Below are 11,025 nucleotides of genomic sequence, written 5' to 3' on the forward strand. Positions count from 1 at the left end.
CATTTAATCAGTTAATTAGTCAATCTATCAGCCAGTCAATCAATCAGTCAGTCAATTAGTTGATCAATCAGCCAGTCATTCAGTCAATCAGTCACTCAATTTGTTGATCAATCCATCAGTCAGTCAGTCAATCAGCCAGTCAGTCAATGGATCAATCAATAAATCAATCAGTCAGTCAATCAATCGATCAATCAGTTAATCAATCAATCAGTCAATCCATCGGCCACCCGTTTGATGTCCTCCAGGTCCTTCTGCGTGTTTCTGGTCGGATCTTCCTCAGATCGTCTTCACAGGTCTGGAGTCAGACCAGAGCCCCGCCCCCTGTCTGAGCTGTTAGCCAATCAGCTTCGTGCGCTGACAGGAAGTGGTGACTGAGTGGAACTGAAGGATGTTCTCCCTCCCTCCTCCCTTCTCCTGCCCTGCTCAGCATTTCTAGCCTCCTGCTGTCCCTCCCCCTCGTCTAACCTGTTGCTCCTCCCCCTCACCCCTGACCCCCCCACAGGCTGGTGTCCCCCCCTAGTCTCGTCTTTCAGCGGCGGTGGGCCTGCTGCCCTGGACGGCGGGCGTCCCCTGCTCCCCCAAGCTGCTTCCCAGGGAAATGTCACTTTATTGTCAATGCTGCTTAACCAACCAGACCTGAGCACCACCTCCACCCCCGCCCCCGCCATGGAGATCCAACCCCCCCACGACCGAGACCACCACCTCTACCAGAACCTCACCCCCGCCCTGTTTGCTGCTGCTCACAACGGACACACAGGTAACGACTTCAGCGCTGGCGGAACGCTCTGCTCCACGTGTTCCTGAGGTCACGTGTGTTACACGTGTGTCTCTACATACGTTAGCGTGTCACACGTGACCTCATGGGAAGTGTGCAGATGTTTTTTTAGTCGCCGTGGCATTTTTTGTCCCTGGATGTAAAGTTTACACACACAGACACACACACATACACACATACACACACACACACACACACACACACCACATGAAGATGATGGCGTGTTTGGGAACACGTGAAGAACCACACGCCATCCCATAATGACAGGGGAACTTATTTTTATTGTGCTGTGCGGAGGTTGACCCAGGGCTCCGCCCACGTCACGTCAGTGGGCGGTCCTGTCCCGTGTGTGTCACGCAGACGGAACAGCTGGTGTGTGTCGTGTGGACACCCAGGTGTTGTCGACATGTCTGTCCAGCTGTCCTCACCGTCTCGTCTGCCCCCCCCCCAGAGTGTGTGAAGCTGCTGCTCTCTTCAGGATCCTCTGCTGGGGTGTCACTGCCAAACGGACTCACACCTCTGCACCTGGCCGCCGCCCACGGCCACAGCAGGTGAGCCACTCCCCCTCCTGTTGTCCTGTTGTCTTCCTGTTGTCTTCCTGTTGTCTTCCTGTTGTCTTCCTGTTGTCTTCCTGTTGTCTTCCTGTTGTCTTCCTGTTGTCTTCCTGTCCATCCTGTTTTTGCTGACTCACCCTAGCATCTCAGTTAGCATGAAGTTAACATTTGGTAGCGTGTCGGATCCACGTGTCACCTGTCGTCCAGAAACGCGACACACGGGACCAGCTGGGGAATGTGCCGTGTTGTAATATCTGATCACGCTTTTAATTATAGTGCGGGGATATCTAGCAGGCATGCTGACACACACACACACACACACACACACACACACACACACACACACACACACACAGTTTTCTGTGTCTCTGAGCAGCTGCTCTGGAGTGTCTTCATGTGTGAAACATGTATGTTCACCGGGTCACATGTGACCTCGTCAAGATTCAGTCCAGCTTTGTGTGTGTGTGTGTGTGTGTGTGTGTGTGTGTGTGTGTGTGTGATGCTAGCGTGTCCTCTAACACGTGTGCCCCCCCCAGCTGTGTGGAGGCGCTGCTGGCTGCAGGAGCTGCTGTGGACGCGGCGGTGGCGGACGGACACACCCCCCTCCTCCTGGCATGCGAGGGGGGGCGACTTGACTGCGTTCGTGTTCTGCTGGCAGCCGGATCCGACCGCACACGCGTGACTACGGTGAGCTGTTTGTCACGCGTGTCGCTTCACACGTCCTGTGTCTTTAATTATTCCAGGGAGATTCTGTCTCCTGATTGGCTCCAGCTGATTGATGAATGGGCTTCTCAGGTCTCCATGGTAACCCTGGCGGTTGCCGTGGCAGCATGTGATGAGAGCTGATGTTTGGTGCTTTGTTGGGGCGGATTTATTTATAGACGGCGTCAGTTACCCAAGGAAACACACCTGTGTTAGCGTTAGCCGTGCTGTTAGCATTAGCGTCGTGTGCTCTGAGCCCCCCCTGTCTCCCTGCAGGACGGCTGCACGGCCCTCCACGCCGCCGTGCGCTCAGGACACGTGGACACCCTGTGTCTGCTCCTGTGCCACCCGCCTCAGGGTGACCCCGCCGTGACCTCTGACCCTGCCGCCCTCGCTCTGCCCGCCGCTCTGCTGAACCAAGCCAACGATGACGGCTGGACCGCTGCTCACATGGCCGCCGCTCTGGGCCTCAAGGTGAGCCGTCGCTAACTCGTTAGCGCGTTAGCTTAGCCTCAGCGGCGGTAGGGATGCAGGTGTGTGTCGTTTCCTGAACAAACCTGCAGCGATCAGCCGGCGCTGACCTTGTCCTAGCTTCAGGTCACGCGGGAGACGACACACGCCTCCAGACGGAGCTGCGGCTCGAATGTCAATGAGGAATCTCATTGGCCGCGTCCTGGTGTGACACAGCAGCTGTCGTACGTCTGGACACGCCCCTTTTGGTGTGTGCACGCGCCGCTCGTGCATCAGAGGACGTCCTCGGCACGCTGCTGTTGTCTGTGGTGGTGATGTGTGTGTGTGTGTGTGTGTGTGTGTGTGTGTGTGTGTGTGTGTGTGTGTGTGTGTGTGTGCAGGAGTGTCTGGAGGTGTTGTGTAGTCACAGTGAACAGGACATCCAGAGGAGAGACAAGTGCGACCGCACCATCCACGACGTGGCCACCGACGACTGCAAGGACCTCCTGGAGAACCTGTGTGAGTGACTTCCTGTGTGTCACTTCCTGTCTGAGGAACTTCCTATGTGAGCGAGGGCGTGCTTGTTTTACTGAGACAAAGCAGAGGGGGGCAGAGCCAGAGGTGTAAGGGGTGGAGTCAGATGTTTATAGGGTGGGGCCAGAGGTGTAATGGGTGGAGCCAGATGTGTAAGGGGTGGAAACAGAGGCTTATGGGTGGAGCCATATGCTAATGGGTGGAGCTAACAGGAATTCTGTCTCCCCCCAGACTCGTACCGGGTCCTGGTCCGTCTCCAGTGTTCAGGGGGCCCCGGCTCCATGTGTCCGGTGGGGGCCCTGGAGGAGGAGCCCCCGGGCATTGCCAGGAGCCAGGTGGTGCTGGGGGGGGTCTCTGTGCACCGGTCGCTGCGATGGGCTCAGCTGAGCTCCGCCCTCAGCCACATGTTCACCTCCTACCTCCAGACGCTGTGTGGAGAACCTCAGGATGCGCAGCGCCCCCCCCTGGGCCTCGGCGTCACCAGCATCGCCTCCGTCCTGATAGGTGAGGCTCCGCCCCATCGGTCCAACACCTCCTGCCCCCCCCGCCTCCTGCTCCTCACCGCTCCGTCTCTCTGCTCGTCTTCCAGGAGACCTGGAGTGGTTACCTGGTCAGGAGCCGCCATCCCCCCCCTGGGACCTGGTCAGAAAGCCCCCCAGCCAGAGCATCACCATCCGCCTCAAAGGTAACCAACCAATCAGAGCCGCCGTCTCTGATCACTACCATGTGGTGCATGACAGGGGTCCAGGTGGGAGGGGCTTGTTGTGTGGGCGGAGTTCACTGAGCGAGCAGAGATATAAATCACACCCTACTATGGCGATGCCACGTCTGTGATTGGCTTCCCTGTTGGTCACAGTTCAATGGCATCACCATAGTAGGGTTCTGCTGACCAGTTACTATGGTCACCATCATCATCATCATCATCTTCCTCACGCTGACTGCAGCATCCTCCTCCGTCGTCTCATCTGATGTGATGATGATGAAACATTCAAGCAGTAACATGACTGGTCCAGAACCAGAACCAGAACCTGAGGGGCTCTGGTTCTGGTTCTGGTGTGGAGATGAGTCACAGCAGCAGACGTGAAGACTCTTCCTGCTGCGTCTTCTTCATTACATTCGTCAAGACGATGAGTCGGCCAAATCCAGACCGAGTGACGGACCGGCGCCGTGGACGGACCCCCCCCACCCCCCACCCCCCACTTCCTCCACTCATGAATTCATTTTCTCATCCATCCTCTTGTAACGGTCAGAAAGACGCGGACGAGGCGTTCAAAGACACTCTGGAAAACATGGAGAGACCCACTGACGGCCTGAGGGACTAGAACCCCCCACCAGACTAGAACCCCCCAGTGGACTAGAACCCCCCCAGTGGACTAGAACCCCCCCAGTGGACTAGAACCCCCCCAGTGGACTAGAACCCCCCCAGTGGATGGTGTTGATGTGGTTCTTGTCTTTCCAGGTCTGTCTGAGTCGTGTCTCGACGAGTCGGCGCTGGAATACCTCCTCCCCCTGCCGCTGCTGCACAACTACGTCCGCCTGGTACACACACACACACACACACACACACACACACACACACACACACACACACACACACACACACACACACACACACACACACAGGGATTAGATGAGTAAGATGCTGGGAGCCAGACGCCTGCAGTGACAGAACAGTCGGAGGAGAGAGGGATGGAGTGATGGATGTGTTGCCGTGGCGACGCTGCCCCCTGCTGGCCGTGGGGAGACGAGCCGTTAGTGACACAATGGAGGAGACATGGAGGGATAGATCAGGTCACATGATGACGTGTGTGTCCCCCACCCCCTGAGGGACGTGCCCCCCCCATGACGCCTGTCTCCGCCCCCCCAGGTGGAGCAGTATGGGAACCTGATCTTCCACGGGCTGGAGGGCAGCTGTCAGGACTGCGTGGCGGATCTGGTGGCTCGCTGCATCCAGGTGGGTCCGTGCTGGGTGGTTATTGATCACCTACTGACCTGCAATCATGTATTGGATCATTATTGATCACCTGTTGACCTGTGGTCACCTATCGGGTCACACACATCCACACTTGTGACACACACACGAGGACATCGTCTTCATCGTCTCCATCAGTCGTTCCTGGAAAAGCCCTTCTTGCTCCCTCAGATTCTCTCCCTCCTCCCAGCGACGAGTCGTAGTAGATTTCCTTAGTTTCCATGACAACCTGGCCCCATCTCACCTCCTGTCTCTCCACTCGTGGCCCCTCCCCTCCTTCTCTGTCTCCACCAGTCAAAGCAGGAGGGGGCGGGGCTCGTCTGTGACGTGGTGAAGGTGGAGGTGGAGGAGAGCCTGACCAGAGAGACGCTGCTGGAGACCTTCATCAGCTGCGGTAGAGACACACACACGCACGCACGCACACACACACACAAACACACACACACACACTCTCACACTTGAATCGGTTGCATCACTTTAAAGTCGTTCAGTCGCTGCATTTTGAATCGAAACACTTCGCAAATAGAGACTCAGTGAGTCTTTACTGACACCTACTGTTTATGTTATAACACTTTATATTAGTATTATAATTACTATTACTATTTTTGTTGTTATCATTACTGGTATTATTATTACTATTACTACTGTTATTAATATGATTATTATTAGTAGTAATAGTAGTATTACTGTTATTATTACTATTGTCATTAATATGAGTATTATTAGTTATATTAGTAGTAGTGGTTTTCTTAGTATTTTATAATATATAAAATAATATATAACTATTATCATCATTATTGTCATTATTATTACTATTGTTATTAATATGATTATTATTAGTAGTGAAATTGCTATATATTGTTATTAATATTGTTATTACTATTATTATTTATTTTAGTAGTAGTAGTAGTAGTAGTATTTGCTCAACATTATTACTATTGTTATTAATATTATTGTTAATATTATTGTTAATCTTAATTATTTGTAGTACTATTGCTATTATTACTATTATTATTACTATTGTTATTAATATTATCAATAGTAGTAGTGCTATTATTACTATTGTTATTAATATTATTGTTAATATTATTATTATTAGTAGTAGTATTGTTATTACTATTGTTATTATTATTGTAGTTATTGTAATTGTTCTTATATTATTCTCACCACTCATCTGCGTCCTCGTTGCTATGGCGATTTTTGGGCCTTCAGACTGAATAGTGTGTCAGAGGTCAGGTGTGATGATGGGTGTGGTTTGTTCTCTCTGGGCTACTGTAGAAGTGATGGTGTTGCCCCGCCCCCTTTGGTCGGTGCTGTTCCTGACTGACACCCCCCCCTCCCGGTGTCGGACACGTAACCAGACAGGATTCTGATCTCTCTGCCCCCCCCCCAGGGTTCCTGGTGCCAGCGGGGGCGTCGGGGGGTCCCGGTCACAGCGTGGTGGTCCTGCTGGGGGGTCTGGAGAAGGCCTCATCCCTGACCGGCCTGCTGGGGGACCTTTGCTCCAGTCTGGACAGCCGGGGCTCTGGCCCCCCCCTGGCTCTCAGCACCGGTAGGTCCAGACCTGAACCCCGCCCCCAAGAGGGGGTCACGTCCCGTTCAGTCTGATCCTGATTGGACCCCCCATCCCCGTCTCTCAGGGCCTCACCATTTCCACCACGGCAGCTTCCTGATCGCCACGCTGTCCAAGCCCCGCCTCCAAGGCTCGGAGCTCCGCCTCCAGCAGCATTTCCGCTGGGTGTCGCTCCGCTGGGACCAGGAGCCGCTGCACGGCCTTCTGGGAAGGCACCTCCGCAGGAAGCTGCTCCACAAGGTGGGCGAGAGGAGGCGGGGCCCGACGTGACCGACCGGCGCTGAACCACACCCTCTAACGCTCTCCTGTCTGCAGGTGGGGGCGGAGCTCTGGTCACCTGAGGGCGTCATGGAGCGGTCGGTGCTGTGGGTGAGTCGGGTGTGGCAGCAGCTCAACGCCTGTCTCACCCGCCTGGGGACCCACGAGGCCCTGCTGGGGCCCCAGCTGTTCCTGTCCTGCCCCGTGGTGCCCAACAACACACAGGCTGTGGTCAGGTGTGTGTGTGTGTGTGTGTGTGTGTGTGTGTGTGTGTGTGTGTGTGTGTGTGTGTGTGTGTATGTGTGTGTGTGTGTGTGTGTGTGTGTGTGTGTGTGTGTGTCTTCACATCTAAACCTCAGGACCAGTTCAACACAAGATATAAGAAGTTAGCTCGCAGCTAACATAGCTAGCCTTTAATCACACCTGTTTGTGTGTGTGTGTGTGTGTGTGTGTGTGTGTGTGTGTGTGTGTGTGTGTGTGTGTGTGTGTGTGTTCAGGTGGCTGGCTCGGCTCTGGAACGCTGTGGTTGTCCCCCGCGTTGAAGAAGCCATCGTCTCCCGGGTAACCGCCAAGCGCTCCTCCTCCTCCTCGTCTCCATCGTCGCCGTCGTCGCAGCGACCGTTGCCTGGCAACTGCAGGCTGAGCCCCGGGCAGCAGGCGGTGGTGAAAGCGGCCCTCAGCATCCTGGTCAACAAGGCCGTCCTCCAGGGCTGTCCCCTCCCCCGTCACGGTGGGTGGACGTGGCTAATGCTGGAGGGGGTGGGGCCACGTTTCAGCGGCGCTGACGGGCGTTCTGTGGTTCTGTCTTCAGAGATCGACAGGTACCTGCTGGAGTTCCGCGGGGGGGCCTTCCCTCTGGCAGCCATTGGCTCCTATAAAGGACCCGGGGGGGCCGGCAGCAGGAAGGGGCGTGACGGCGCCAAGTTGAGGCGATCCAACACCAGCCCTCGGAAGAAGGGAAGCCCCGCCCTTAACTGGAGCTGTGGGAGTTCCTTCAGGGAAGGTGAGGCTTCTGGTCCTGATGGGGGGGGTCAGGCTCCTCCGACCTGGCATCCAATAGGGATGCAGGGATCAGAGATTGTGTGTAAGGACCGCCCTAATCAATCATCAGGTCAATCAGAGCTCTAACGGGGTCAGTGTGTGTTGTAGGTTCGCTGTCCAGCTCTGATGTCAGCTTCATCACCCACGGCAACGACCAGAGGTCAGTGTTGTTGTTCTGGGCTAGCAGCTAGCAGCATGATGCATTTCCATGTGTTGCTAACGGTAACCGTTGCATTGCAGGGAACCGGTCGGCCTGTCGGTGTTTTCTGATGACGACACGGATCTGATCAGGGAGCTGCAGACGCTGTGCTCCAGCAAATCAGAGCCCGACATCAGCAAGGTGTGGCCCCGCCCCCACAGCCAATCACACACTGACCTCCACTGGACAGACAGGTAGCAGACAGACAGGTGGCAGCAGACATCATAGCAGCTGACTGCTGCCCTCTAGTGGCCAAAATATTTAGCACAGATTTTTTTTTATCATTAATTAAATTGTCTTCAGTACTCGCTTCTTCCACCGTCACGTGTGACGGGGTCCCTGTCGCGAAGTGGTAACCACCTGGTTACTACTTGGTTATCACCTGATTACTACCTGCTTCACACCTGGTTATCACCTGGTTACCACCTGGTTACCACTTGGTTATCACCTGATTACTACCTGGTTCACACCTGGTTACCACCTGGTTACCACCCGGTTACCACCTGGTTACCACTTGGTTATCACCTGATTACTACCTGGTTCACACCTGGTTACCACCCGGTTACCACCCGGTTACCACCTGGTTACCACCCGGTTACCACCCGGTTACCACCTGGTTACCACCCTGTTACCACCTGGTTATCACCCGGTTACCACCTAGTTACCATCCTGTTACCACCTGGTTATCACCTGGTTACCATCCCGTTACCACCTGGTTACCATCCCGTTACCACCTGGTTACCATCGCGTTACCACCTAGTTACTATCCGGTTACCACATGGTTACCATCCAGTTATCACCCGGTTATCACCTCGTTACCACCTGGTTATCACCTGGTTACCACCTGGTTACTACCCGGTTACCACCTAGTTACCATCCCGTTACCACCTGGTTACCATCCCGTTACCACCTGGTTACTACCCAGTTACCACCTGGTTACCACCCGGTTACCACCAGGTTACCATCCTGTTACCACCTGGTTACCACCTGCTGTCGTTGTCGTCCTCCACACAGACAGGTGTGATCCCACCTGACCTTCACCTCTGCTGTCGTCCACAGATCTCTCAGGCCAAAGACCACCTGATCCTGTTCTCCAGCTCGCCCGGTGACTTAAGCCCCGCCCACGAGGCAGAGAAGGACCCTGCCCCCGAGCAGCGACCGCAGACTGTGAGAACCAATCAGAGACAGCCGAGCAGCTACATAACCACAGTGTTTGTTTACAGCCGTGTTTGTGTCGCCAGGCAGGCTGGACCAATCAGTGATCGGCTCCAGCGGTAACACGACACACACCTGCCCCCTGCTGGCGGGGCTAACAGTAGGTCGTCACTGCAGCCTCTTTTAGCCTCTTTTAGCTCTCTGTTTCGGTTTGGCATTATGAGCCCCCACTTCTAAACAAATAATCATCGGGATACATTTTTCCCAGAATCCCCTGGGAAAAAATATTAAAGTTCTTTTAACTGTTAAAACAGACTTTTCGGTCCTGATCAGAACTGCGTTTCCTGAACGACCACTAGAGGCCGCCACAGACACGTCAGTCAGTGAATGACTGGAGCCACCTTGATGGTGCCGGTCGGTTCCTGGGGGCCCGGCCGTCACCACCGGGGGCCGTTGTGCTGCGTTCTGACTGCAGGGCCCGTTTGGACTCACCACAACCTTTCTCTCCGCAGACCGACGCCCCCCAGTCCTGCTTCAGCCTGGCGGTCCAGAGCAACCGGCGCTCCTGCCCCCGCGCTAAATCGCAGCTCCCCGTCCCCAGCAGCAGGGGTCAGCAGACCAGACCCCCCGGTCCGGCCCAGACGGCCCCCAGCCGCAGCAGAACCAGCACCGGCAGCAGAACCGAGCTGACCCCCCCCAGCAGCAGCAGCAGCAGCAACACAAACAACCAACAACACGACGACATCTGGATCCTCCACCCCCCCGACAGCGAGTAGACCCCCCCCGCCCACGACCCCCTCCATCCTGTAAAGACTCGGTCCTGACGACCCGTGACTCTTAGTATTTGTACTCGTTATGCGTACTTGTTATGCGTACTACAGTTGTGTACTTGGGGACCATAGTTTTATTCTATTACAGTATTTGAAGTATTTGATCGTTTGGTTTGGTGAGATTGTCTGTGGGTAGAAGAACCAGAACACGGAACGAGACTCAGCGCGGTTCCCGGCGCGTCGACCCGTGGGTCAAAGGTCAGCTGGACAATTTAGACTCGAGTGAAGCGTTCGTGGAAATTGCCTCAAAAACCTACTGACAGTATTTTGTGTACTTGGAGTGAACAACTTGTGGACAGCACCGGAGAGGAACCCAGAGGAACCTTCTGGTCCAACGTGCTTCTGGATCAAAGGAAGAGACGTGCAGGTTTTTACTTTCTCTTCTTTTCGCTGTTCAGTATTTTCAGATATTCAAGTGTTTTCTCGTTCAATAGTTTGAAGTTGGTTTAAAACTGTTGAAGTCAATCAGGGTTTCACCAAATATATTTGTACAGAAGAATTAGTGCGTTTAGAGCTCTATCGATGGTGTGTGTGGTTCCACGATGGAACCCTGAGCGTCCTGCTGACTAGACGTGTACATAGTGTTTGTTTCAGAACCCTTGACTTGTTTCAGAGTGAAGGGGCGTGGCAATAAGTTCTAGACCTGCATCAACACAGGATGTCCTCAAACTGTAAGCCATAAGAAATAGCTCAAACCCATGATTTGGCAGGTCGCACTGGGCTCGGCCCCCGGCTGAGTCGGCGGTTTGGTCATCACTGTGTCCTTGTCTCTTTGTACCGCCCACCTGTCCGAGCGTCGTCCAATAGAAACACGTGTAAACAGATGTACAGCAGAGATTCAGCGCTACCAGTCATCTGTGTGACGGCTGTGTGTGACAGCTGTGTGTTAGCTATGTGTGTTAGCGGTGTGAGGTTCACCTGAAGCACAACATTAAAACACACTGGTCAGAACCCCGACTGTCTGATTCCATCTGTGTGTTAG

The 11,025-nt window shown here is 54.3% G+C and overlaps 1 protein-coding gene across 3 annotated transcripts in view; it reads left to right on the plus strand.

Moving 5' to 3' along the window:
- Nucleotides 1-10,994, plus strand: part of cttnbp2 (cortactin binding protein 2) — a 33,901-nt gene extending 22,907 nt beyond the window's left edge. Inside the window, exons 5-24 of one of the 3 annotated variants that reach the window (XR_011035204.1) lie at nucleotides 503-757; nucleotides 1,227-1,326; nucleotides 1,866-2,016; nucleotides 2,308-2,505; nucleotides 2,883-3,000; nucleotides 3,247-3,519; nucleotides 3,605-3,700; nucleotides 4,475-4,554; nucleotides 4,883-4,969; nucleotides 5,282-5,381; nucleotides 6,381-6,539; nucleotides 6,628-6,800; nucleotides 6,876-7,054; nucleotides 7,316-7,548; nucleotides 7,630-7,821; nucleotides 7,968-8,019; nucleotides 8,100-8,199; nucleotides 9,118-9,225; nucleotides 9,300-9,373; nucleotides 9,726-9,866. Coding sequence is in view for 2 of the 3 variants with exons in the window: in XM_068313253.1 (XP_068169354.1) it covers nucleotides 503-757; nucleotides 1,227-1,326; nucleotides 1,866-2,016; nucleotides 2,308-2,505; nucleotides 2,883-3,000; nucleotides 3,247-3,519; nucleotides 3,605-3,700; nucleotides 4,475-4,554; nucleotides 4,883-4,969; nucleotides 5,282-5,381; nucleotides 6,381-6,539; nucleotides 6,628-6,800; nucleotides 6,876-7,054; nucleotides 7,316-7,548; nucleotides 7,630-7,821; nucleotides 7,968-8,019; nucleotides 8,100-8,199; nucleotides 9,118-9,225; nucleotides 9,726-9,989 (2,918 nt within the window). In the remaining variant the exon portion in view is untranslated. Of the gene's footprint in view, nucleotides 1-502; nucleotides 758-1,226; nucleotides 1,327-1,865; nucleotides 2,017-2,307; nucleotides 2,506-2,882; nucleotides 3,001-3,246; nucleotides 3,520-3,604; nucleotides 3,701-4,474; nucleotides 4,555-4,882; nucleotides 4,970-5,281; nucleotides 5,382-6,380; nucleotides 6,540-6,627; nucleotides 6,801-6,875; nucleotides 7,055-7,315; nucleotides 7,549-7,629; nucleotides 7,822-7,967; nucleotides 8,020-8,099; nucleotides 8,200-9,117; nucleotides 9,226-9,299; nucleotides 9,374-9,725 lie in introns of all 3 variants that reach the window. The other 2 variants (XM_068313252.1, XM_068313253.1) reach the window with 2 other exon arrangements.
- Nucleotides 10,995-11,025: the final 31 nt, after the last annotated feature.

Source organism: Antennarius striatus, chromosome 4 (genome assembly GCF_040054535.1).
Source record: "Antennarius striatus isolate MH-2024 chromosome 4, ASM4005453v1, whole genome shotgun sequence".
Lineage (NCBI taxonomy): Eukaryota > Metazoa > Chordata > Actinopteri > Lophiiformes > Antennariidae > Antennarius > Antennarius striatus.